At 46.4% G+C, this 27956-nt stretch overlaps 2 protein-coding genes across 2 annotated transcripts in view; both read right to left on the minus strand.

The window, feature by feature from the left end:
• Positions 1 to 112: 112 nt before the first annotated feature.
• AIF1 (allograft inflammatory factor 1) lies at positions 113 to 14508 on the minus strand. Its single transcript, XM_083493608.1, has 6 exons — positions 14303 to 14508; positions 8926 to 8987; positions 6618 to 6684; positions 3061 to 3102; positions 2343 to 2505; positions 113 to 450 (listed from the first exon to the last, which is right to left on the minus strand). Exons 1-6 carry the CDS (start codon positions 14313 to 14315, stop codon positions 363 to 365), a joined length of 435 nt encoding a protein of 144 aa, XP_083349734.1. The 5' UTR covers positions 14316 to 14508; the 3' UTR covers positions 113 to 362.
• A 6120-nt stretch (positions 14509 to 20628) lies between these two features.
• The window catches only part of LOC310701124 (von Willebrand factor A domain-containing protein 7-like), a 44790-nt gene continuing 37462 nt past the window's right edge, over positions 20629 to 27956 (minus strand). The window contains exons 13-17 of the mRNA XM_083491436.1: positions 27836 to 27950; positions 26795 to 26999; positions 25467 to 25548; positions 24060 to 24283; positions 20629 to 21341 (exon numbers count right to left, since the gene is read on the minus strand). Of these exons, the coding sequence (XP_083347562.1) occupies positions 21236 to 21341; positions 24060 to 24283; positions 25467 to 25548; positions 26795 to 26999; positions 27836 to 27950 (732 nt within the window). The 3' untranslated portion in view covers positions 20629 to 21235. The remainder of the gene's footprint in view (positions 21342 to 24059; positions 24284 to 25466; positions 25549 to 26794; positions 27000 to 27835; positions 27951 to 27956) is intronic.

The raw sequence follows: 27956 nt of genomic DNA on the forward strand, positions 1-27956 counted from the left end.
ATGCACACAGTGGGAATATGCTTACTTCTGAGTAAACATGAACGAGACTACATTGCAAACACTATCATTATTGGCATTACGATCAGCAGTTGTAACTGAGGAATCTAGTATATATATATATATATATTTTAATGGAGAGAGTAAAAAGTAGAACAACAAATACGACCTTACAATGAAAATACCTTCTCCCCCACCCCACCACGCAAGGAGGCAGAGTTCTGCCGTGGGAGGACCCCAGAAAGACAGTTTCAAACGAACCCCTTATTCTAGGACATTTTCCAAAAGAAAGGCTCTCCTGTTTTCGAAGAGCTCCAGGAACAGCTTGGAGGCTGGAGCCAACCATGTAGTTAGGGGCATTTTTTTTAAGGAAGATCTGCAATTATTTTTTTGGGTGGGGGTCCGGCTGGCTTCTCGTCCTTCTCTTTGGCTTTTTCTTCATACATCAGAATTCTGCAGAAATAAGAAGGAAATATGAATTCACAAGAGATGCCCCTTCTTAAATCAGACAAGTGGCCATTTAAGAAAATAAAATGAGCTCTGTTGGACCAGATAATCCCCCCTCCCCAATCCAACAGGTGTGTCGTGTAATGGAGGGGGGGGGTCACAACTGAACTCCACCTGAGGATAATAGAGTCTGAGGCCGGAAAATTGTTCTAGGATTGGGGGTTATTCTAGATGTCATCTTCAGGGTCCACCCCAAGGCTGCTTTTCATATCTAATATGGGATTCTGCATATAAAAGCACTGCTAAAGTGGTCAGCTTAAAAGACAAATCAAATTTATTATAATACAAGCTTTCATGAACTTTGTCAGACGCACAGAGTTAAATCTTAGTTGACAGGTATTTAAAGGAGAACATTGGAAGGTGGAGGTTAAACCTTAACGAGATGCAAAAAAAAAAATACAGTCAGTGATAATTAGAGCTTAAATGTATGTTGAAGAGACAGGCCTTTAAACTTTTTATAGCAACAGGCTGCTGAGATGGTTGTATTAACATCAGTAGTGGGGCAGAATCATCACTTGTAAGTTAAATTGAGAGAAAGGTTGTTGTTTTTTTTAAGCATGCTGCATGTCTTAATTAGATTACCAATGCCAGGATAGCTGACTGTTTCTTGCAAATGGTTCTACAGGTGTGTCTGATGAAGGGGGCTTGAGTCTATGAAAGCTTACACCAAGTTATTAAGGTACCATAAGACTTTTGGGTTGTTTGAATAGCTGAAGTTGAGTTCACCAGTGGCTGTGAAGGAGTTGGTAGTCTTGAACTAGGCTGGGAAGAGACATAGAGACTTGACTTGCTCTCTGTGCTGAATCCAAGGCTATATAGCCTTTCCTAGAAACCAAATGTGGGGAGCAAGATCTATTGGAGAGTAAAAATCGTGAGCCCTTCCACTTTATGCTCAGTGTCCAGCAGTGAAAGTAGAACATAGTCGTCATGTTTATTATGTGCCATAATAAAAGCTGTCGGGGACGCAGGTGGTGCTGTGGGTTCAACCACAGAGCCTAGGACTTGCCGATCAGAAGGTCGGCGGTTCGAATCCCCGCAACGGGGTGAGCTCCCATTGCTCGGTCCCTGCTCCTACCAACCTAGCAGTTCGAAAGCACGCCAGTGCAAGTAGATAAATAGGTACCACTCCGGCGGAAAGGAAAACGGCGTTTCCGTGCGCTGCTCTGGTTCGTCAGAAGCAGCTTCGTCATGCTGGCCACATGACCCGGAAGCTGTACGCCGGCTCCCTCGGCCAATAAAGCGAGATGAGCACCGCAACCCCAGAGTCGGTCACGACTGGACCTAATGGTCAGGGGTCCCTTTACCTTTATCTCTAAGACACCACAGCCTCTAAGACACCACAGCCTTCTATGTAATACCTTAAGGACTGCCTCTCTCCATATTAAACTTCCTGGACCCTGAGATCATCTTCTGAGGCCCTTCTTCGTGTGCCGCCTCCTCAAGAGGCCCGGAGGGTGGCAACACAAGAACGGGGCCTTTTCTGCAGTGGCTCCCCATCTGTGGAATGCTCTCCCCGGGGAGGTTCGTCGACACCTTCATTATAAATCTTTAGGCGCCACGCAAAATCGTTCCTCTTCAACCTTTGGCTGACTGACATCCAATGACCTTTTGTGAAATGTGTTGGGCGATTATTTGGTTGTTCTTGGTTTTGTTTTTATTGTGTAGTTTGTGTTTTTATATTGTGATTTTTATGTGGCGACCTGCCCTGAGACCTCTAGTTATAGGACGGTATACAAATAATGATGATGATTATGATGGCGTAAGGAAATCAAACCCAAGTTTTGCGTGGGCAAAAATCTGATATCTTTGAGACCGGACTGTACGTTAATGGTACTTACATTTTAAGGATAGCTGATCGCTTGCCCAGCATCATACGGACAAAGTCCCGGTAGGAGATGGTTTCGCTCATACCTCCAGTCACCTCAGTGATCATCTTCTTTAGCTCCAGGTGGGTCTTGGCTGCGCCCAGTTTTTCTAGCATGCGCTTCAAGGCCATGATATCTTGGGGGAAGGGAGACAGCAAACCTGTATAACTAAAGCGGACTGCCATAGAGTGCGCTAAAATAATAATATAATAATAATTTATTTCCCTAGCCACTCTGTGCGGCTTCCAACAAAAGATTAAAAATACATTAAAACTGTTATGTACTGAGTTGAATAGGATCCAAAATGCAGCAGTCTAATTGGTCCTAGAACAATAGGCTCCAGAATGCAGCAGTCTGATTGGTCCACAGGAGCCACCCAATCCAGCTCCAGGTGGAAGTGAATCCACGACCTGATTGGCCTACAGGAGAATCCCGGAATTAGCCAATCACGTGGGGCCCATTGTGTAAATAATGTATATAAAGCAGACATTCTGGGGGAACTTCCATTCCTCCTCACCACTATGAGCTGAATAAAGAGCATGAAATCCACTCTCGACTCCGAGTATATTTCAAAAACATAAAAAATGCTGCAGATAAAGAAAATTAACGAACTAGGGAGCAGGAATGTCTCTGGTGCGGAAATTTGTGCATACGCAACTACGAAGCCATGCTATGAACACAATTCACCCACCTATATCTCCTTGTGCATTGAGATCAAAGTCCATGTATTTCTCTGGGTGGGGGAAAGAAAAAAACAAAACAAACAAGTTAACGTAAGTGCGCAGTAGCCGCCTTGCTAAATTGGACTCAAAGTTTGTCCAGTCCGAAATACCTGTCTCCAACTATGGCCAGCTACGTACCCCTATGAAGGCCACAAACAGGGTGCAATGAAAGGACCTGGTCTTCATGTCCGGTTCCTAGCATCTAGTACTTGAAGGTATACTGTGACTAAATATGGAGGTTTTAGTCTTAGCTCTCCAACAGCTGTTACTAGATATATGCTCAACTGGCGTGCCTCATTCTTTTCTTTCTCTTTAAAAAGATAAATTTTATTTCATACAATCGATACACAATCTACGTATTAAAAATCTATTTTAAAAAATCTATAAACAATTGATTTTACAACTTTTATAAAATTAAACCATTTTACTATTAGAGAACCAGAAAAAATATTAATAGTTATAAATGTAAGCAGGACTTAGTAAAGTTGCAAGTTATTTTAAACTTGCTTTTCAATATTGTGTTTTAATGTTGGAACCTGCCCTCGGACCTTAGCGTGAAGGACAGGTATAATAATAATAATAATAATAATAATAATAATAGCAATTAATGAAGGGTGCAGATACTTTGTCTAGTGTCAGACTTTTTCTTCTTTTTGTTTAGAGCTTTCTCCTTTTTTTTTAAATGTGTTGATTTCATGCCTTCATAAATACATATAATTAATTACCTGCCCAGAAATCCCCAAAGCTTGTAATGCGCAGGAATGAATTACCACCTTACACTTCCCAAAGCCTCTCTACTACCTTGCATTGCTGCTACTTTAACAATGTTCAACTGTTCCTTTACCTTCCTTATCACATCTAATTTATTAGGCTTCTGATCTTAACCCCCACACCCTTGAATAGTCATTGCTGGATGAACTTTATTGTGATGCTTTGCTTCAAATTTCTGATTATTCTGTTGTCATACCTCGGGTTACAGATGCTCCAGGTTGCGTTTTTTCAGGTTACGGACCCGCTGAAACCCGGAAGCACCAGAACGGGATACTTCCGGGTTTCAGGGGTTGCGCATGTGCAGAAGCACTAAATGGATGGAACGGAACACAGTGCTCTAGCCAGAACGGTCAGCTCTCAATTGGTTCTGTTCAGTGATTTCGCTCGGTGTTTCAGCTCAGTGATTCAGCTCCGCTCAGAGGGTGGCTACATCTGGCTGTGCTCTGATGTCCATCAATCCCACCTTCGTCGCCAGTGTTAAGTTGTGGGTGAACATATCAGACGATGCAGCGATTCTTCAAACAGCTCTTGTTTATTCACAGGCCAGAACAGAACTGAACTGAAGGGTTCATCCAGCCTGCTTATATGGAGCTCCACTACAACGCAACAGTAACCATTTTCTGTAACTATCCAATCACTGAATGTCTCTTTCAATCCCTTATTTGCATATGTGGACCTGAGTGAAAACTATCTACAGTATCCCCCGCTGGCCCAGGGTGAAAACCTCAGTACATAACACCAGGGAACTCTGGGAATTGTATCTCTGTGTGGAATTGGGGTGGTGGTGGTTCCCAACAACTCTCGGCATCTTTAGCAAACTACCATTCCCAGAGTTCTTTGGGGCAAGCCATGACGGTTTAAAGCGGCATGACATTGCTTTACATGTATGGTGCAGATGGAATCTGTTGTAAACAAAAATTGCCCTTTTCCCTTATGGGGTATACAAGAGCCCATATGGAGTCCTTACATAGGTCCCCTATTGGTAGGAGAAGACAACAGAGGCCAACCAGAGAATATTGAGAAGCAAAGTAGCTAGTAAGCATGATCTTTATTGATCTGTTGCAACAGGGTGCTCCCATCACCCGCAGGAGAGGATGAGGAAAATTCCTATCACTAAACCACCTACAGTGGAACCTCGGTTTTCGAATGTAATCTGTTCCAGAAGACTGTTTGACTTCTGAAATGTTCGAAAATCGAAGGCCTGTCGCCAATTTCAGTGGGGGGAAAAGAGGAACGTGCTTCGGAAGCCGTTTGAGTTCTGAACAACATTCAAAAACCGGAATACTTCTGGGTTTTCGCATTCGGGAGCCGAAACACTCAGCAATGGAGCTGTTCAAGAACCAAGGTTTGACTGAAATGGAAGAAGGAAGTCTAAAATGGACTAGCCCCTACTGCCTCCAGGGAAGGAAAGCTCAACACTGCCTTAAAAGGCGCTGAACAGTTCATATGATTGTGACATTAATTTCTCCTCTGGCTACAGTGATGTAGCTCCTGCCAAAGTCCAGCCCTCCTGCCCCATCCAAAGCACCCCAAATGACTCCTCTGAGAGTGCTAGGTGATGGGGCTTGGGCATGGGTAGGCAAACTAAGGCCCGGGGGCCAGATTCGGCCCAATTGCCTTCTAAATCCGGCCAGCGGATGGTCCGGGAATCAGCGTGTTTTTACATGAGTAGAATGTGTCCTTTTATTTACAATGCATCTCTGGGTTATTTGTGGGGCATAGGAATTCGTTCACCCCCCCCCAATATAGTCTGCCCCCCCCAAGGTCTGAGGGACAGTGGACCGGCCACCTGCTGAAAAAGTTTGCTGACCCCTGGGCTTGGGAATCAGCGAACAGGCCTGGGGTCTGCATTCTTTTTTATTTTCTTTTAAAATATATTTCTTAGTTTGGGCAGCTGGCTGGCAGCTGGGTGGTTACGAAACAAACAAGCAAAACCAGTTTGCCACCCAGATTTTGCATCATTATAAAATATTTTCTTTTGTTTACAAAAGTATGTGTGTCGTCTCTTTCTTCAGGTTGTGTTTTCTACGTATCAGTTACATTTGTTGTGAGACGTTGGGTGTTATATGCAGGAGGGGGGGGGGAAAGAAACCAAATGTGCATTGTGCAGTTTTGCATTTTGGAAAAAAGGGGGGGCGGGACTTGCTTAAATCATTCTGCCACCATGACTAGATGACCCCAGAGTTAAATGGGAGTTCGTTTATGTTGCCCTGATGCTGAATGTATTTACAGTGGTAACTAGGGTTAAGAACTTAATTCGTTCTGGAGGTCCGTTCTTAACCTGAAACTGTTCCTAACCTGAGGTACCACTTTAGCTAATGGGGCCTCCCGCTGCCGCTGCGCTATTTCCGTTCTCATTCTGAAGCAAAATTCTTAACCCAAAGTACTATTTTTGGGTTAGCAGAGTCTGTAACCTGAAGCATCTGTAACCTGAGGTACCACTGTACTTTGGAATAAGCACCATGTTGTCATAGAAAGGAATATTGGTTGGGTACATGTTCAGAATAGGCCCATTAATATTTGCAGACCTAAATTAGTCATGTCTATTATCATAAAATTGTAGCGTTGCAGGGTACCCCAGTGGTCATCTAGTCCAACCCCTTGCCATGCGGGGGGGTCTCCTCTGTGCAGGGCTAGAATTAGATGCAGCTCAAAAGTATTTTTTTATTATCCATTTCTGCAACAACATGGGGCTTATTCCCCCCCATCCCACACCCCCTCCCGCAACCTCAAGTCCTCCATGGATGGCACTCACTCTTAAATATTGCTAATTTGTCAGGTAGGTCTTCGTCAGTGCTGTATTTGGGGTCATCCATAAATTCCTGTAGAAAGACAGGGGGGGAAATATTGATTAGGGTAGGAACACATCCAGTAAGGTCCAGTTAAAAAGGTAAAAAAAAAGGGTAAAGGACCCCTGGTTAAGTCCAGTCAAAGGTGACTATGGGGTTGCAGCGCTCATCTTGCTTTTCTGGCCAAGGGAGCTGGCGTTTGTCCACAGACAGCTTTCTGGGTCATGTGGCCAGCATGACTAATCTGCTTCTGGTGCAATGGAACACCAACGGAAACCAGAAGCGCCATTTACCTTCCCGCCACAGTGGTACCTATTTATCTACTTGCACTGGCATGCTTTCAAACTGCTAGGTTGGCAGGAGCTGGGACTGAGCAACAGGAGCTCACTCCATTGTGGGGAATCGAACTGCCGACCTTCCGATCGACAAGCCCAAGAGGCCCAGTAGTTCAGACCACAGCGCCACTCACTTCCAGTGCCACCTAGTGACTGAAGTAGGTAATGTCACGAGGCACACCAGCTGCCAGGGAAAAAGGGAGTCGCCCCCTCAAAAGAGCAGGAAACATCAAGCCAGCTGAAGGGTGGGGGATGAAGCTTAGAGAGTCGCTGCCAGTCAGTGCAGACCACCCTTTGTCAACCCCGGGTCCCCAGATGTTGTTGGCAATGTCAGAAATTCCCCAGGCGTGTTTTTGCAACCGACTTGGGTCCAGTTTGCGACCGTGCGGAAATTTCTGGATGCCAGGTTTGCAACTGACACCTCCGCCTGGAAGACTGACTTATTTAAGACTTTACCACAGTGTAAGAGCTCCGCTTCCTTCTGGATTTAGTTTTGCACACCAGGCATGCATGCTGTGAAGCTAATCCGTCCATCAGCCTCGCTCCTCCCCTCATGTTTCAGATGCCTGCTTATTTCAGATAATTTAACAGGAAACCTGCCTTCTGTCAAGTCAGAGCGTTTGTCCACCTAGCTTAGCATTCTTGCACTGACTGGCAGCAGTGGCTGTCTAGGCCATCAGATGGGGATCTTTCTCAGTCTCACCTGATACACCAGGGCTGGAACCACACACCTTCCCCATGCAAAGCATGTATTCTGCCACTCAGCTTTCCCTTCCCCTCAACTTTAACGACTCCCTGTATGCCTTGCTTACTTGCTCAATTCAGCCTTTTAACTTATTTGAGAGGATGGGGAAGCAAAAACCTTTTTTTAAAGCAGCTGTAAAACCGCCGTGGCAACTGGACTCTCTGCGGGTCCACGTGCAAATTACGGTGACGTCACATGTGATAGCCAGTCAGTGCTATCCACAGTCGCCGCCTTCTACAAAGCTGTGGAACCATTTGTCAAAGAGCTTGACTCTGGGGTGGGGAATCTCAGGCCTGGACCCTGAATGCAACCTTCCAAGCCTCTTCATCTGGGCTCCAGTATTTTCCCCACACCACACCCCCTCTCCTAGTCCAAGCCCCTTTGCTGTCTCTGCCTTGCACCCTCATTGTGGGGTTTTTGTGTGTGGTTTGGCTGGAATGCATCCTTGGAATCTGATAATGTCTTGTCTGTTTGCCTGGATGGCAGAAATTGTATAAAGGTAACGATGACATTGGTTGCTCCACCATAGCTGTCAACTTACAGATTTGAAAATAAGGGATCAGCAGCCAAAATAAGGGATTTTCCAAGCACAGGTATGTTCAACTTCTGAGCGCCTCCGAGCCAAAGGCAGACAGCCCAGCCAGCAGCCAAACAAAGCCTCAAGCCTCAAGGAAAACCACCATCACCTCTCCGCTGGGAAGCGCTGAGCAAAGGCTTGTCCCCAGGCAATGCAGCCGATTTGATCAGCACAAGGCATACAAGCTCCACCCCCCCAGTTGTTCTTAGACTTCTTATTGGGTGAGTAATGCAGCCAAGCAACACAGTTGGAGCCTCCCTCCTCTCTGGCCGGCAGGGAGGGAGGGAGGGAGAGGAGCTGCTTCCTTTGAAACCCGGGAAATTTAAGGGACATCATCAATAAGGGACAGCAGCGGGACATGGCACTGGGATAAGGGACTGTCCCGCCAAATAAGGGACTCTTGACAGCTATGTGCTCCACCCAACTTTGCCTCTGGCCCTACCTACCACTGGCATGAGGCCGTGCAGAAGTTTGTTTAGAAAGGAATGTGACCCTGTGGCCTTAAACACCCCCCACCCCTGCTGGAGAAGATAAGGCACGTGAAGGTCTGTGTGCAGTGAAACAGCTTCCAGATTGGTTTAAGGCTCCTCACCCGCAATGCTAAGAAACCGCCTTACCTTGTTGAGGGAGTCCAGGAATTCCTCCTGCTGGGCTTTTAACACTGCAAACGCTTTTCCTCCTAGGAGGCAGAGAAGCGGGTTAATGGTTGCCATTAATGTCCTGGTTTTCAGGTGTAAAAATGGTGTTTGTGTGATTTTGTTGAATCAGCAAAATGTCGGGGAAAACCCGGATGTATGGCAATGCGATGGAAAAAAAGCAGCGGAAAAGCTAAAATCACTATTTTGGGGGGAGTCCCCCCCCAAAAAGCTCAATAATTTTGGTGGTTTCCTTAAGAATGTTGGTGCTGACCTTTAAAACCCTAAACGGCCTCTGTCCATTATACCTGAAGGAGCGTCTCCACCCCCATCGTTCTGCCCAGACACTGAGGTCCAGCGCTGAGGGCCTTCTGGCGGTTCCCTCACTGCGAGGTTGCAGGGAACCAGGCAGAGGGCCTTCTCGGTAGTGGCACCCACCGTGTGGAATGCCCTCCCACCAGATGTCAACGTGAAAAACAATTACCAGACTTTTAGAAGACATCTGAAGGCAGCCCTGTTTAGGGAAGCTTTTAATGTTTAATAGGTTATTGTATTTTAATATTCTGTTGGAAGCCACCCAGAGTGGCTGGGGAAACCCAGCCAGATGGGTGGCGTATAAATAATAAATTATTATTATTAAGAAAGCTCAACCATTTTGTGGTCTTCCTAAAAAAACGTCAGCAACTCTGCCAGTGTCAGGAATTTTACTTTTTGAAATATGCCAACCCTAGATAATAGGGCGAGTGGAGTAAGAGTTATTCGGGAGTGGAACAGACTCCCAACGGAGGTGGTGGACTCTCCTTCCTTGGAAGTTTTTAAGCAGAGGTTGGAGGCCCATCTGTCATGGACGCTTTAGCTGAGATTCCTGTATTGTAGGGGGATGGTCTAGATGACCCCTGGGTCCCTTCCAACTCTTAAGATTCTATGATCTCCCTGACTTTGCCCTAATATTTTTTTTTAATCAAATGTCCATCTCACCTTTCCTCTCAAAGGGGTCCAGGGAGGCGAACACTTTTGTGGTAAGAAATAAAATATAATTAACTATAGAAGCATACAGTGGTACCTCGGGTTAAGTACTTAATTCGTTCTGGAGGTTCTTAACCTGAAGCACCACTTTAGCTAATGGGGCCTCCTGCTGCCGCCGCACTGCCGCAGCACAATTTCTGTTCTCATCCTGAAGCAAAGTTCTTAACCTGAGGTACTATTTCTGGGTTAGCGGAGTCTGTAACCTGAAGCGTATGTAACCCGAGGTACCACTGTATTGGGGTTGGTTGGGGGTGGCAGTGTAGAGCATATCGGTAGGTCCCTTCCAGGCCTGCGATTCTGTATCTAGTGAGGTTTGGAATCATTATTATTACTATTATTATTATTACTACTACTATTACTATTTTTATTATTATTACTAGAAGAAGCTGCTGAACCAGTCAGAAGAGTCTCTGTAAGGCAATGGCCTCACTGCCATTTCCATGTCTAAAGATGTTGCTCTGTTGCCATAGAGACAAATGGGGGTGTGTCTTTTCCTATCTCCCCTTGACCGGATGCTACATTATCCTAGGATGGAGGACAATAGACTGGAAGAGACACTGTGTGTGTGACTATTGGCTGATGCTGGAAGCTGGAGACAGAGAGGCTCTGTGCTGGACCCAAAGGCTTGGTGGTTGTGGGTCTCTGTGGGAAGAAGAAGAGGAGTTTGGATTTGATATCCCGCCTTTCACTCCCTTTAAGGAGTCTCAAAGCTGCTAACATTCTCCTTTCCCTTCCTCCCCCACGCCAAACACTCTGTGAGGTGAGTGGGGCTGAGAGACTTCAAAGAAGTGTGACTGGCCCAAGGTCACCCAGCAGCTGCATGTGGAAGAGCGGAGACGCGAACCTGGTTCCCCAGATTACGAGTCTACCGCTCTGAACCACTACACCACACTGGAACCTAATGGGGAAGCAGGAACTGTCTTGCCATGAGCCTTTCCATCCTATGCTGAGGTTGTAAATGAAACCATAGACCTGGAAGACACTGCGCTCTCCGTTGACCTTCATTCCAAGGAAATTGAACACAGGGTAAGCACAGCCACCCTTGGAGTCTCTCACCGCTTGGAGATTGCGGTGCATGCCACAATATTTAAAACATGTGAAAACTGTTAGGTAAAGGTAAAGGAACCCCTGTCCATTAGGTCCAGTCGTGACCGACTCTGGGGTTGCGCACTCATCTCGCTTTATTGGCTGAGGGAGCCGGCGTACAGCTTCCGGGTCATGTGGCCAGCATGACTAAGCTGCTTCTGATAAACCAGAGCAGCGCACGGAAACACCGTTTACCTTCCCACCGGAGCGGTACCTATTTATCTACTTGCACTGTGACGTGTTTTCAAACTGCTAGGTGGGCAGGAGCAGGGACCGAGCAACGGGAGCTCACCCTGTCGTGGGGATTTGAACCGCCGACCTTCTGATCGGCAAGTCCTAGGCTCTGTGGTTTAACCCACAGAGCCACATGCGTCCCGTGAAAACTGTTAAGTAGATCTAAAAGCAATAAAGCTTCTGAAGCAAATTTAAGAGCAGATGGAACAAAATCAGGTATCTAGATACATCTTCTGAAACAGAAATGTTTCCAGTGGACATCTCGAAGAGAACAGTGATGGCGCTGGCCTAATCTCGCTATGGCTGTTGAATGTCTCTGGAGTCTCCCAGTTTCTGCCATTTCCTCTTTCCGACACAATTTCCTGACTTGCATGTGTGCTGGCGGTTATGTGTTTCAATTTCTGTAGACTGCTTTGCTTTTGGTTCGCAGTGTTGATTGGCTAACCAAAGAGGAACCTAGCCCAAATTTCCTGACTCGGTCTTTTTGTCCCCTGCCTTCCTCCAGTTGCAAAGGGGAAATGGAATAGGTAAACAGCAGCAGCAGCAGCAGCAGCTACCAAATTGAGCCATCACAGCTGTGGTGGGGAAAGTGAGGGGGGGGACATTTACAAAGCTGGGGGATGGGAGCACCGGTTTAGGGTACACTCTAAGGTAGGGGTAGCTCATGTGAGGACTCCAAATCCCATCCCCCCCAATCACCGGCCATGCTGAAAAAAATGTTTCGGGATGGGAGAGAGAGAAAGGGGAGAAATTACACTAAATGGAACTTCCACAGTTTTTTCTTTAGTCACACCTACTCCAGACATTTAAAGCATACAGTGGTACCTCGGGTTAAGTACTTAATTCGTTCCGGAGGTCCACATTTAACCTGAAACTGTTCTTAACCTGAAGCACCACTTTAGCTAATGGGGCCTCCTGCTGCTGCCACGCCACCGGAGCACAATTTCTGTTCTCATCCTGAAGCAAAGTTCTTAACCTGAAGCACTATTTCTGGGTTAGCGGAGTCTGTAACCTGAAGCGTATGTAACCTGAGGTACCACTGTAGGTTTTTATGCAGAGGTTGTCATGGGTGATGCAGCAGAGATGAGAAAGTGTTTGGATTTGATACCCCGCTTTATTCACTACCCTAAGGAGTCTTAAAGCGGTTAACAACCTCCTTTCCCTTCCTCCCCCACAACAAATACTCTGTGAGGTAAGTGAGGCTGTGAGAGTTCAGAGAAGTGTGACTAGCCCAAGGCAGCTGCATGTGGAGGAGCAGGGAATTGAACCTGGTTCACCAGATTACGAGTCCACCGCTCTTAACCACTACACCACACTGGCTCCCTCACAACCCACTTCCTTCCGATTAGAAAAGGGAAGCTGTGGATGAGCAGAGGTGTGTTCAGTTCGGGCAGCCCTTGCGCATGCGCAGATGACAACACGTGCACAAGTGACAGCTTCAGTGTGTTGGAGTTCCGAGTATGGAAACATGAGGCAATAGGGACCGGGGGGAAACTTCCCCTCTGCACAGCAACGTAAGTATCAGGGAGGGGGAGAATTCAGATCAGGAAAATGGCATGTTGGCAAGGTTTAAGCCAACCCCCACCCCCAGTTGCTAGGACCAGATTTAGGTTCCCACCTCAACTGCATTTGCCCTTGAAAAATTAAATACTGGAGATTTGATTGTGACCATCTTGTCTGGTGCCAAGGAAAAAGAAAGTGTGAACAACTGCTAAAAATACTCCTTGACTGTCTTTCAGGGAGTGAATCCAGATTAAAACCAGTGGAAGATTTAAGGAGCCAATTCACAAACCTGTTACAGTATCATCAATTACATGGTATATTTAAACTAGATAAGAAAAATGGGTTTCCGGACCAAATCTGAAAGAGATTTCTTACAGAATAAGGATAAACTATATTGTCTAAAATGTATAAATTGTAAACACAGGATGAGCTGGTAAAAGCTTCAATGATACACTGGGCAATGGACATAGGGCATAATATAGCTCTAAACCTTTGGAAGAATGATTTGAAATTTACTGCATGCTGGAAGAAAATTACATGAAAATGATTCATAGATGGTATTTAACCCTGAGCAGACTGGCTAAGAACTATAAAATAGAATCAGATTTGTGTTGGAAATGTAAAGAAATGAAGGTGACTTTTTTTTCCCATATGTGGTGGGCGGGTAAAAAGGTTAAAGGAAATGATTTATAATGAGATAAAAAAAAAGTTTCAAACACCTTTCCCCAAAAGACCAGAGGCATTTTTGCTAGGAATCGTTCAGACAGAGGCTCCCAGGTCCCAGAAAAACCTATTTTTGTATGCAACAGCAGCGGCCCAAGTTTTGTTAACCCAAAAGATATTTATATTCCTCCATGGATGTACCCAGTTCTCTCTCACGTCTCCCCGTTTTATTTTCACCACAACTCTGTGAGGACGCAGGTGGTGTTGGTCTGTCTCCCGTTGTTTCCCAGTGTGATAGGGTAGGCTGGACTTTGCCAACCTGGTGCCCTCATGATATTTTGGACTACAATTCGCCTCAGCCAGCTTAGCCAATGGTCAGGGGACGATAGGAGTCGTAGTACAAAGTCTGGAGGGCACCAGGTTGATGAAGGCTGTGTGCACACCATGCGCCTAAAGCACATTCCCACCCCCTCCAAAGGATCCTGGGAACTGTAGCTCCATGAAGGGTCAACTATAGTTCCCAGGATTCTTTGGGAGGGGTGGGAAAGTGCTTTAAAGGTATGATGCAGTTGCAGGTTTGGCAACCCAGCTGCAATCTCCTTCGCAGGCTGCTGCCCCGCTCCTTCTCCCTGACGTATTTCCAGATTCCCTCTTGCCCTGCCTTGGGTGCCTCTGCTGGTTATATGCTCCTCTCTGCTTTATGGTCGCTAACATTTCCTGCATCCAAACCTCTCTCTTCCCATACTAGTCTTCACCTTTGGATACACCACAAGCCTCTCATCTTCCTGCACTCTGGACAGTTACGATCTCTTTCCTGGGCTAAGATGGTTTCCTCAGCAGCCGATACCTTGGGGGTCCATGGCTCTCCTCTTTGCCTTTTCCTCGGAGGGTTCCCCTCGACTTCTTCTCTGCTGAACTGATGTCTCGCCTCCTCAGCTGCTCCCTCCTGCTCCTTCTCTGTGTGCCTATAGATATTTCAGTCTGTAATATATATGGGGAGGCGACTTCCTTTTTTGCTCTGAGAAACCACACAGCTCATTGACACTCGCACAGACCATGTGGAGAAGGAGAGAGGAAAGGTTTTCTGAGAGGGCTTGCGCTGCAAAGTGGGAGGCCTGAGAGAGAGAGAGAGAGGAAGTTGCAGGCTGCCCTTCAGCAAAAGGAAGTTGGGGGCTGAAACACAGTCCAGGTGGGGGTTGGTTCTCGGGCGCCGCGTTGGCGACCTTTGCCACCATAGGTCTTCGGCTGCTTGCCGTTTTGAGTTGCACGCCTGACAGTTCGCACCTTTTGTGTCTCGCTGGTGCGGCTAGAGGTTGTCAGCGTGGTTCCCATGGGTGCAGTGGCACCCTCTGCCCCCACCATCCGCTTCCTTGGCCATAAACCGGGGCCGCCTTTTCCTCCCTTGAAAAGGACACGCAGCTGGCAGATTAAGTTGGAAGAGCAATGCCCTTTCCCACGCCTTCTTTCAGCTCTGTGTGCTTTTTGTGTGTGGCTCAGGTTAGTTGTAAACAAAAATTTGCCCTTTTCCCTTATGGGGTATCCAGGAGCCCATACAGAGTCCTTACATAGGTTCGCTATTGGTAGGAGAAAATAACAGAGGCCAACCAGAGAATATTGAGAAGCAAAGCAGCTAGTAAGCCTGATCTTTATTGATCTGTTGCAACAGGGTCCTCAACTCACCACACAAAGGAGGGAGGAATAACCCAGAACAATGGTGCGCAAGGCCTTATAAAGACTTTTGAAACTGCCACCCTGTAGATCAAGACCACCCCCAGATACATCATACCTACATCACAGAAAAGGCGGTTTTAAAACAGAAATTTGAATGTTGTTTTTCTCCTGTCGTTTATCTCCTGTCTGGCAGGTTACTTGATTGGATTGCCTGGGGAGCCTGGCCAGTCTTTTGTGATGATAAATACTTAGTTCCTGGGCCAGGTCACAGGCTCACACCCGATTCATATCTTAAATGTGCCCTTAAGACAGGATTTGTGTGGAAAGAGACAAGGGGGAGGTTTCCCACTTTGACCTTGTAGAGAAAACATTTGCTCAGTTTAGGAATCAAAATGGTTCCAGGTTGGTCTTCCTGTGCTGATCTATGTACGTGCTTGGTTGGTACGCTTATGAACATTACCGTATATCTAAGACCTCAAAATTCCTATCACACGGGCCTGACTTTCCCCCAGATCCCTCGGGAAAGGCGAGGTGTGCACAGGGAATCTCTTCGCCGTTCTGTCTCTCGGGAAGGGGGCTGATGTGTTGGACAGGGAGGGAAGCGGCCAGAGAGAGTGGTTAAAGCAAAGAGCCTAGGGCTTGCCGATCAGAAGGTCGGCGGTTCGAATCCCCATGACGGGGTGAGCTCCCGTTGCTCGGTCCCTGCTCCTGCCAACCTAGCAGTTTGAAAGCACGTCAAAAGTGCAAGTAGATAAATAGGTACTGCTCTGGCGGGAAGGTAAACGGTGTTTCCGTGCGCTGCTCTGGTTCGCAGAAGCGGCTTAGTCATGCTGGCCACATGACCTGGAAGCTGTACGCCGGCTCCCTCTGCCAATAAAGCAAGATGAGCGCCGCAACACCAGAGTCGGCCACGACTGGACCTAATGGTCAGGGGCCCCTTTACCTTTCTAAAGAGGCATTATTGTGAAATGTTTTTAATTATTTGATTTTACTTTGGTTGCAAATTGCACTGGCTCTCCCTCCCTTTTAGTGGGAAGCAATATTTAAAATTTAATAAACGTAGTGTAGTCAACACCATCAACTCCAGTCAACATGAAAAGAAGCTTTAAAAAAGATTATGAATCTTTGAGGCTGCAGTCACTGGAGGCTTTCCTGAACGGTTGAGAAGCACCAGTGCGTGCTGTTCACCAGACCTCTGTATCCTCTCAAGCATAGCTCACCAGCCCTGTGTTTGGGGCCTACCAAGTGATTTGAAGAGAGGGGAAGAAACAGGGAGAAATTCAAATTACCTAATTAGCAGTCCCCGAAGCAACAGAAAACTCAAATGGGGCTCTCTTTGAGGTTCACACTTCCCCAAATTTTGTGATGCGCTTCTCCTACCAAATAACATGCACAAAATTCCAAACTACAGTGGTGCCCCGCAAGATGAAATTAATTCGTTCCGCAAGTTTTGTCGTCTAGCGAATTTTTCGTCTTGCGAATCACGAAATCCCATAGGAATGCATTGAAAATCAATTAATGCGTTCCTATGGTCAAAAAAAGTCCAAACAAAGCCAAATTTGGTACAACAACAGTTTATTAACTGCTCTTTAAAGTCACACATACTGTAAAGAGCAGTTCAAAAATTGAAGGGAAAATAATTTAACTTTATAAACAAAACATGTCTTTGTTTTTAGACAAAGGAAACAAAGTCGCGAGACATTTTCGTCTTGCGAAGCAAGCCCATAGGGAAATTCGTCTTGCGAGGCAAATCGAAAACGGAAAAACCTTTCGTCTAGCGAGTTTTTTGTCTTGCGAGGCATTCGTCTTGCGAGGTACCACTGTAGTTACAGGTAGGTAGCTGTGTTGGCCTGCCGTGGTCGAAACAAAATAAAAAAAATTCCTTCCAGTAGCACCTTAGAAACCAACTAAGTTAGTTAGCTCATACAAATAACTCACTTAGTTGGTCTCTAAGGTGCTACTGGAAAAAAATCCAAACATCAAACATTCAGAAAATGTGTGTTAAAATGCATATATTTGTGGGGAAATGGGTTCTATTAGGGACGGCTAGCTTGAGCTATGGTTTTCCCAGTAGTGATGTATGGAAATGAGAGCTGGGCCATAAAGAAGGCTGATCGCCGAATAATTGATGCCTTTGAATTATGGTGCTGGAGGAGACTCTTGAGAGTCCCATGGACTGCAAGAAGATCAAACCTCTCCATTCTGAAGGAAATCAGCCCTGAGTGCTCACTGGAAGGACAGATCCTGAAGCTGAGGCTCCAAGACTTTGGCCACCTCATGAGAAGAGAAGACTCCCTGGAAAAGACCCTGATGTTGGGAAAGATGGAGGGCACAAGGAGAAGGGGACGACAGAGGACGAGATGGTTGGACAGTGTTCTCGAGGCTACCAGCATGAGTTTGACCAAACTGCGGGAGGCAGTGGAAGACAGGAGTGCCTGGCGTGCTCTGGTCCGTGGGGTCACGAAGAGTCGGACATGACTAAACGACTAAACAACAACAGCTTGAGGCAAAACTGCTTTCAAAAGACTGCCTGTTAGGAGATGAGCAGATTAAAATGCTGACTTGCGGACTCATCAGGAAATGAGAAATGAACTGAAAATGAGAAATGAGAAGCATGAAAATGAGAAGCAAAATTTACGTTCCTGGGGTTGCGACCATGTTTGGCAGGTCATCTGCAGGACTTGATCTCCTTCCGCAGGGCCTGTAAGACAGAGCTATTCCACCTGGCCTTCAATTTGAACTAGCCTGATCCTCTATTCCCTTTTCCCTTTCCTCTTCTATGAAGAAACCCTTTCTGGGACCCCACATTTAAATTCTTCCCTGGTCTCCTTGCTGGCCCTAGTAGGACCAACTTGGCCAGTTAGCCCTGGAGGATGCGGACCATTTGGATCCCTTCCAATCAGAGTTCAGGCCTCATCATGGGACTGAAACTGCCTTGGTCGCACTGGTTGATGATCTCCGGCGAGCTAGGGACAAAGGTGAGAGTTGTTTCCTGGTTCTGCTGGATCTCTCAGCGGCCTTTGATACAATCGATCATAACATCCTTCTGGACCGTCTAGAGGGGTTGGGAGCTGGGGGCACTGTTATACAGTGGTTTCGCTCCTTCCTCCTGGGCCGTGTTCAGAAAGTGGTGGTGGGGGATGAGTGTTCAGACCCTTGGGCCCTCACTTGTGGGGTGCCTCAGGGTTCCATCCTTTCCCCTATGCTTTTTAACATCTATATGAAGCCGCTGGGAGAGATCATCAGGGGGTTTGGACTGGGTGTCCATCAATATGCAGATGATACCCAGCTCTACCTCTCTTTTAAATCAGAACCAGTGAAGGCGGTGAAGGTCCTGTGTGAGTGCCTGGAGGCGGTTGGAGGATGGATGGTGGCTAATGGATTGAAGTTGAATCCTGACAAGACAGAAGTACTGTTTTGGGGGGACAGGGGGCGGGCAGGTGTGGAGGATTCCCTGGTCCTGAATGGGGTAACTGTGCCCCTGAAGGACCAGATGCGTAGCCTGGGAGTCATTTTGGACTCACAGCTGTCCATGGAGGCGCAGGTCAATTCTGTATCCAGGGCAGCTGTCTACCAACTCCACCTGGTATGCAGGCTGAGACCCTGCTTGCCCGCGGACTGTCTCGCCAGAGTGGTGCATGCTCTAGTTATCTCCCGCTTGGACTACTGCAATGCGCTCTACATTTTATTTATATTGATGCTGCATTTTATGTTGTATTCTATGCTGTTTTTAAGTTGCATTTTAATCAATGTTTTATATTTGCTGTTAGCTGCCCTGAGCCCGGTTTTTAAACCGGGAAGGGCGGGGTATAAATAAAAATTTATTATTATTATCTGTGGTTTTCAAAAAGTTGGTTGGTCTTCAATAAGAGCTGTATTTCCCAACATGGAGATGCGGTTCTGGGGAAATCAACAACAACTCTACCTGCTAAACTGAAAGTAGCAGCCTTAGTAATAACCCTCACAGTCAGGAAAAGTGAATTTCATCCTATTTTAACCACAGCCTGCATCAGGTTTACTACTGTTGAAATAAACAGACCTGTCTTAACCATGTTTATTAATTTCTGTGGGTCTTTTCTGAGTAAAACTTAGTTGAATACTACCCAATCTTTTCAGAATAACCCCCAAGCCTTAGGAGAGAAAACCAACCACATTAAATACATGATAATTTTCTGCAATGGTACCCAAAAGCCCCCTCCTGCTTGACTGAGATTTCCCCAGTCTGCCAATTTCAAGGTGTGCTGTTGCTGACCTGAACAGCGTAGCTTCTTTATGTAAAGTATATTCTGGTGAATCAGCCCCTTAATGTTTGGTCTGGTTGAATTACGGGTTGTCTCATCACAATCCTGGTTTTGCATGAAGTCAGGGCGGTGTAGCGGAGAAGGGCTTATCCGCACTTATTTTTCTCTGCTCTTTCCAGGCATGGCCAATGATTTAAAGCTCCATGTCCAAGTGTCTCGGCCTTTTCTCTGGCGCTCTCCTCACGGAAACCCGTTCTTTAAAGCTCCCGAAAACCCATTCCTTAAAGCTCAATTTGAGCAAATGTCAATCCACGGAAAACCCGAACTGACATTTGCTCTGATTCAGCTTTAAAGAGCGGGTTTTTGTGGGGAAAGATTGCCTGGAAAGAGTAGAGCAAAAGGTAAGGGTGGATAAGCCCCTAAAGTAAAGGCAGATTGTGGCTGTGGGAGCAAAAAAGGTGAGACTCTGAGAGGGAAAAAATGGTGGTTTAAAACAATGGCAGAAGTTTGAATAAAGCAGTGATGGAGGGGAACTGAGAGGAAAAACCACGGTTTTAAACAACAACAGAGATTTAAGAAAACTACTACAGTGGTACCTCAAGTTAAGAACTTGATTCGTTCCGGAGGTCCGTTTTTAACCTGAAACTGTTCTTAACCTGAAGCACCACTTTAGCTAATGGCGCCTCCCGCTGCTGCCGCACCGCTGCCATGTGATTTCTGTTCTCATCCTGAAGCAAAGTTCTTAACCCGAGGTACTATTTCTGGGTTAGCGGAGTCTGTAACCTGAAGCATCTGTAACCTGAAGTGTCTGTAACCCGAGATACCACTGTACAGTCAAATCTCGGATCCCAAATGCCTCAGTTTTGGAACATTTCAGTTCCCGAACGCCGAAAACCCGAAAAAAATGCTCTGATTTTTGAATGCTTTTTGAAAACTGAACATCCAACGCTGCTTCTGCTTGAGTGCAGGAAGCTCCTGTGGCCAATTGGAAGCCATGTCTTGGTTGTCGAACATTTTGGAAGCTGAACGGATTATGTTTGACAACCAAGGTTTGACTGTACTAACAGCCACGATCCTGCCCTTTCATTGTTCCTCCCTTCTTGCTATACTCAAAATGTCTCTCTCTTCCTTTCCTTAGCTGCCTTGTGTGAGGGAGATGATGGACGCAGGGCCCTTAAATACCCCACAGTACCTCCATGCAATGCATTTTACTCCTGGCGCTATGTATTGCCTTCAGCATGAAGTTCCAGATTCAATGTAGTCGTTTAGAAGAGGTATTTTATTTGTTAAGTTGTGGGTGAACATATCAGACGACACAGCAATTCCTCAAACAGCTCCAGTCTATTCAGAGGCCAGAACAGAACTGACTGAAGGGCTCAGTCAGCCTGCTTATATAGAGCTCCAGTACAACGTTACTGTAGCAACTTTCTAAAACTATCCAATCACTGAACGTCACTTTCGATCCTTCATTTGCATAACTATCTACAGTATCCCCCTGCTGGCCCAGGGTGAGAACTTCAGTACATAACATTATTAACAAGCAAACACCCGTATATGTACAACACCCACCAGCCGAACTTAACCTTCTCTAAGCAGACCTGTTCTTAACCCGAGGTACTATTTCTGTTTGTCTGTTTGTCTCAAAGGCACAGTAGCGTTTATGATTGTGGTGTGTGTGTGTGTGTGTGTTGCAGAATGGGAGGTGGGCGAGGATGGAAACGGGGAATGTGTGTGTGTGCAAGGGAGAGTTGCAAAAAGCAGGGCGGAAAGGTGGGAGGGAGGGAAAAACGAGGTGAAGGTGAAAATGGGGGTACAAAGGGGGTTGCGAAAAGGGGGGAGTAGGGGGCCTGGGAGTGTTGTCCGTTTTTCTAGGCTGCTGCAGGATGTGTCTGTCTGCAGTCTACAGTTAAAGCATCTGTGTTTCCGTTTTCATCACCGATCAGAACCTCTGCATAAGGAGTGCAGCAATTGGACCTAAAAAGGAGGACAAAGTTATAATTGTGTCAAGAACATATTACAGAATAAAACATTAGTTCGCAGCAGGGGCATGTGGTTACTTTTATGAGGACTTCTTTTGGTTTATTTATTTTTTACTGAACACTTTGTTCTTTCACTGGATTTCCATGTGAACTAGTCTCTCTCTCTCTCTCTCTCTCTCTTTTATACCTCACCCCCCCCATGTGAACCAGTCTCCAGATATTTTTACTCTTCTGCAGAACCAATTGGACACCCTCCCTTCTCTCCCTCCCCTCTCTCTAGTCTTGGGTGGGAGGGAGTGAACTGGGGGGGGGGGAGAGGGAGTTTGAGCTGCCATTCTGTCCTCTGCCTGGACCACCTCCATTTGGGGGGGTGGGTTGGACCCTTGCTTTTCAATCTACATCTGCACAGCTGCATTTAGCTTTGAAAGCACCCCCTCCCCCCAAAAAGCTTCTTCAGTTTATATGGGTTGGGAGGAAAATTTGTGATTGTGGGAGGAATGTGATAGCTGTATACACTCTGCGACTGGAAGTGAATTGATAGAAGAAGAGGAGTTTGGATTTGATATCCCGCTTTATCACTACCCGAAGGAGTCTCAAAGCGGCTCACATTCTCCTTTCCCTTCCTCCCCCACAACAAGCACTCTGTGAGGTGAGTGGGGCTGAGAGACTTGAGAGAAGTGTGACTGGCCCAAGGTCACCCAGCAGCTGCATGTGGAGGAGCGGGGAAGCAAACCCAGTTCACCAGATCACGAGTCTACCGCTCTTAACCACTACACCACACTGTCTCTCTCTCTCTGTTAACCTCGCATAGGGGGAAATAAGAGGTTGGAGCCCTGGGAACAACTGGAGGGAGAAAATCTCACCCCTCTCCCAACGAGCTTTGGGGATAACAGGACAATTCTCAATACAGTGGTACCTCGGGTTACAAACACTTCAGGTTACAGACTCCGCTGACCCGGAAGTAGGGTTAAGAACTTTACCTCAGGATGAGAAGAGAAATTGTGCGCTGGCGGTGTGGTGGCAGCGGGAGGCCCCCTTAATTAAAGGTTAAGCCTTAGGTTAAGAACAGTTTCAGGTTAAGAACAGACCTCCGGAACGAATTAAGTTCGTAACCAGAGGTACCTCTGTATGTATCATTGCTGTTCAGTTTCCCCAAATTAAGCTCAAGAGGGCGCTGTTGGACAGCTAGAGATCTGTTGCACTTCTTCGACATCTGACAACCTAAGAAAAAGAACTGCGTATGTAGATTGTCTTCGGTGCTGATTTTGTTGTGTTCACATATGATGGGAATCATGGCCAGTAGTTGTTCCTGTCATGGGTTGAACCTCTGGTAGCTTCCCATGAGAACAAACTGGGGTCACTGGTTTGTTGTTTGCATCCATCTGTCTTGGGAGACAGCGGAAGATTGTGCCATTATTATTATTATTATTATTATTATTATTATTATTATTATTATCCATTCATTGTTTTTTTACAAAATATCCCAAAGCAACTTAGAAAATGGTAAAATGCAGAACAAATTCCCCAAATGCTTAAAATTCTGCAACACAGAATAAACTCTGAGAATAATAAAAGGGAGAAAGAATTGATGGAATGAAGGCTCAGCCACTCTTCTGTTTCTCCGCAGAAAACCTGACTGATGATTGTTCCGATTCAGCAGTAAACAGCAGGTTTTCCTGGGGAAAGTCGGGGGACGAGAGAACAACCTCTCAGACTCGTGCCTAGAAATCATGGGGCAAGTGTTAAGCGTGGATGAGCCTTGAGTCTCTCTCCACTAAAAAGCAAACACCGAATGAGGCCAGTTTCACACCACATCATGCTTAAATTGAGATCCAAAAGCCTGTTTGTACCTGGCACCTAAAGGCTGGCAGTGCTGGAGCCAGGTGACTTCTTCAGGGGAGGGCATTCCATTAGCAGGGAGTCAATACTTAAAAGGCCCTGCCTTTTAAGACACTAGTGCGTAATTGGGTAAGGAGACCACCTGATTATGGTCTGGAGTGCCGGGACCTCACATCCAGTTGTCTTCTGTCCCTGTTCCTCACCATCAGCCCTGTTAGTAGGAGGACCAGAGAATCACTCCCTGGTCTCTAGGACCCTGCTTTAAGGTGTGTGCTCTCTGACACTACATAAGCAGAAAAGCTTTTTCACATAAAACGTTCTGCAAGTGGCTTGTTTGGTCCCCCCCTTCCCCTTCATTTGGGGGTTATCTGCGTAGGAAGTAAACTGAAGGTATCACTGTGGGTTCAACCACAGAGCCTAGGACTTGCCGATCAGAAGGTCAGCGGTTTGAATCCCCGTGAAGGGGTGAGCTCCCGTTGCTTGGTCCCTGCTCCTGCGAACCTAGCAGTTTGAAAGCACGTCAAAGTGCAAGTAGATAAATAGGTACCACACATGCGGGAAGGTAAACGGCGTTTCCGTGCGCTGCTCTGGTTTGTCAGAAGCGGCTTAGTCATGCTGGCCCCATGACCCGGAAGCTGTACGCCGGCTCCCTCGGCCAATAAAGCGAGATGAGCACCTCAACCCCAGAGTTGGCCACGACTGGACCTAATGGTCAGGGGTCCCTTTACCTTTACCTTTATCCTCAGGGAACAGGAATGGGGCCTCCTCCTTCGATGCAAATATGTAAAGGCTCAATAATCTAACATCAAAGTGAATCAGGATGGGAAATGTTGCATTAACAGGTCATCAGGAGGAGCCCCATGGACATACATACCGATAGTGACAAATGACCTCCTTGCTGCCACCAGCCCCCTGTGGGTTGCAAGATAGTTGAGATCCCTCTGGTGTGGCACGGACAGTGACAGCACTTTGAGCATCCTTAGCAGCAAAGCTCATGTACCAAAGGCGCTGAGAGCAGGTAGGTCTGTGCTGAATGCTGCCTGCACAAGGCATGTTAAAGTCTAGGAGGATGTGGAATGGTGAGATCTGGTCTGTTTCCTGTTTGGGTAGAGAACATGTTGGTTGGTAAATACCAAAGAGTATCCACCAGTAAGGGACGCGGGTGGCGCTGTGGGTTAAACCACAGAGCCTAGGACTTGCCAATCAGAAGGTCAGCGGTTCAAATCCCCGCGACAGGGTGAGCTCCCATTGCTTCGTCCCTGCTCCTGCCAACCTAGCAGTTCGAAAGAACGTCAGAGTGCAAGTAGATAAATAGGTACCGCTCTGGCGGGAAGGTAAACGGCGTTTCCGTGCGCTGCTTTGGTTCGCCAGAAGCGGCTTAGTCATGCTGGCCACATGACCCGGAAGCTGTACGCTGGCTCCCTCGGCCAGTAAAGCGAGATGAGCGCCGCAACCCCAGAGTCGGCCACGACTGGACCTAATGGTCAGGAGTCCCTTTACCTTTATCCACCAGTAAATGCCACCATCAACTAGGGCAGGTGCTTAATTTTATCCAGCATGGTATTCTCCAGATATTTTAGACTGCAGCTCCCATAACTCCTCACTTTTGGCCATGCTGGCTGTGGGTGATGGGAATTGTAGCCCACATCATCAGAAGGGCTACCCTGAGCTTGAGAGTCAGTCCGTTTTCGTCAGTTTCACATGCTGTTCATTCATCAGTCTGCCAAGCCCAATTTCCACACGAAGGGTTTTCCAAACAACAATGGTAATTTGTACTGAAATACATAGGTCTTCATCTATGTTTTATCTCCATGCATTCATTTCTAAACATACCTCATCGCCAAATATACATTAAATACTTTTTTGAGCGAAGAATTGTGTGATAGAGTTCAGATAAACTAGCACCATGAACGGGGCCTAGTAGAGAATGAACAGATAACGTTAAGAAGAGGAAGAGTTTGGGTTTGATATCCCGCTTTATCACTACCCTAAGGAGTCTCAAAGTGGCTAACAATCTCCTCCCCCCCCCACAACAAACACTCTGTGAGGTGAGTGGGGCTGAGAGACTTCAGAGAAGTGTGACTGGCCCAAGGTCACCCCACAGCTGCACATGGAGGAGCGGGGAAGCGAACCCGGTTCACCAGATTACGAGTCTACTGCTCTTAACCACTACACCACACTGATGACACAGTGATTAATGGAGTGTTTCTTCAGTTGGGATTCAGTACATATATGGATATTAGCAGTGGCCATGAAAAATCAATGTGGAGTGAAAACTCACCAGGGCAGTTTCAGGAACAACCATGATGGGCAGTTTCAAGTAGTTTTGAGCTGCCGAGCTTTGAGCTGTGAACGTTGCAGTGCTGAAAGAACATCCAGTGATTATGAACTGTTTATATCGGGGGGGGGGGGGTAATAAATGAGAAGGGACAGTCTAGCATCTATACTTTGTTGCCCTCAGCAATCCAGTTTAGCTGTGCTGTATCATCGTATCCTACTAGTATGTCATCTGGATCCACCAATTCCTAATTCTTCGCTCAGAAAACATTGGAGTCTTGGTACCATCTTCCTCTGCTCCCCCTTCTTAGGGCTGTGAATGTGCACTGTCTGAAACCTTCAAGAGCTTTAATGTAGACTAGTGGCTCCCAGAACATTTCTGTACATTTACCACTTTAAAATTGTGATGATGTTGGTGGACCACTTAATGATTTTTCTGCCTCCTGTAGCAATTGAAATGGGATGTGCTAGATGCTTTTTCATTGTATTTCTATTGCTTATTTTATTTTTTATATTGTAATACAATAAAATACAATGTTAGAAGGAAAAGGGGCATTAAGAACACAATTAGAAATCAATATGTATATTTAATGTGGACATTCCACGGAACAGATGAATGAAGCAACTTGTGATCCACAGGCCAGTTTGGGAACTCCTGGTGTAGACAATATTCATGTAGATAAGGGTTGGCAAACCTTTTCTGGCTGGTGGGCCTTATCTCCTTATCTCCCCACCCTGGTGGGCCAAATTGGACAGGTGGGTGGGGCCTCCCACCTATCACTTGATGTAATTGTGCTGTTCAGGTGATGCTGCGCTTTGAAGCACCGATTGTTGGGACTTCAAAGTGCAGTGCAGGGCTGTTTGAAAGCCCTTTTGCAAACAGCCCCATGCTGCTGGTTTTCAGAGGTTCAAAATGATGTGCAGCCCTGCACTGATTGTTGTACCTGTGGTTTTCAGAGGTTCAGAGAACAGCACTGGGACAGACTATCAATAAAAAAGGGGGGATCCACTGCTAAAATAGAGATTTCCCTCCTCCCTATCAACAGCAGTTACCTCCTGGAGCAAGACATATTCATAAAAACTTGCCCCCTCAAAGCAAACTCAACAACTTTTGTGTCCGAATTTTCACTTTGATATATGGCAACCCTAGTATAAGGCAGCTTATAATCAGTACCAAGTGAAGTAATTCCAAGTCTTCCGAGGGCTGCTACCTACCCAGAGAACCCTCCAAACCTGACACCTCCTCTCTCTCCTCAATCCAGATGTACACTCCTATCATCTCCCAGACCACTCAAGACTTTCATTCCTACCATTTGGGCAATGCCATCCTACCTGGAGGTAAAGCTGTCACTCCCTAAAGCTGCTGTGAAGGTTGCGTTGAGTAGGACGCTCTCTCCTGGGTTTAGGAATTTTTTGGGTGGTGTAAAGCTGCTCAGGAGACCCTGGTCATCCCAGACTTCAAAAGAGAATGAAGCCGCTTGCCCACTGTTCACCACCATGACAGAGACCTCCAGGCTCTCACCAGGCAACATTGCATCTGGAGAAATAGGAAGACATGCTCGTAATTGTAAAGTATAATGGTGTAATTGACATTGAAATGGAAAATGCCTATATGTATATAGCTGAAGGTTTAACTGGAAAATTCCATTGGGCAATATTGAAGTTAAGAAGAGCTCTCTGAGAGCCTAGATGGGTTAATAATTAACTGTTGATGTTCTCTGTTAGCTCTCACTTGGTGTTTAACTTTAGGTCATGTGAGAGAGGTATTCAGTTGCAAATCGCCACTTTGGGGAGTTGGCCATTGAGTTTTTCTCTGGAAGCCACAGAGAACAAAAGATGTGGTCTCCCGAAGAGAAAACAGCTCCAGGCTAATGGAGTCTGTGTGGTGAGAGACAGACTTCTGGTTTTAGGTCTGTTTGGAATTATTTCATTTTTTTTAAGAAGGTGGAACCTATGCTGGACGTGCACATGATATTATACAACTAATCTGAATGTATCGTTATTTGTTATTTTGTTTATTTTGAAGCAAGTTCTGTTTAGTAAAGCTTCTGAATCATATTTATGGGCCTGGACCATTTTTATTCAAAGAGGAGTCAGTTTGTATGCATCCTACTGCTTCAACTCTGTGCAATATTAATATCTGCAATAGTAATATAGACAGCTATCAGCATTTGGGTGTTGGTTGCGGCAAGGAAACACCACCACCGGTAGTAGCTGCTGCGAGGAAGCACCTGGGGGGTGTGCATGTTGCAGATTGCTTTGGATCTATTCTGCTACATTATAGGTCCTGTGATGCTTCTCCAGTGTTACCACATTCTATCTGCTGCTGGCTTGTTCCATCGCAATGGGAAAGGGGGAGAGAACCACACTCACTCTCTTGGTTTGGCAGGGGCACAATCTGCACGGACTCTGTGCTGATGGGATAGCTGGTGACTCGTGAAAAGGGAAGGTTCCCTGGAGACAGGCCTTCCACAGTCAGCAGGGTAGTCTAAAA

The sequence above is a fragment of the Podarcis liolepis genome, assembly GCF_965112155.1.
Source record: "Podarcis liolepis genome assembly, chromosome: 2".
NCBI lineage: Eukaryota > Metazoa > Chordata > Lepidosauria > Squamata > Lacertidae > Podarcis > Podarcis liolepis.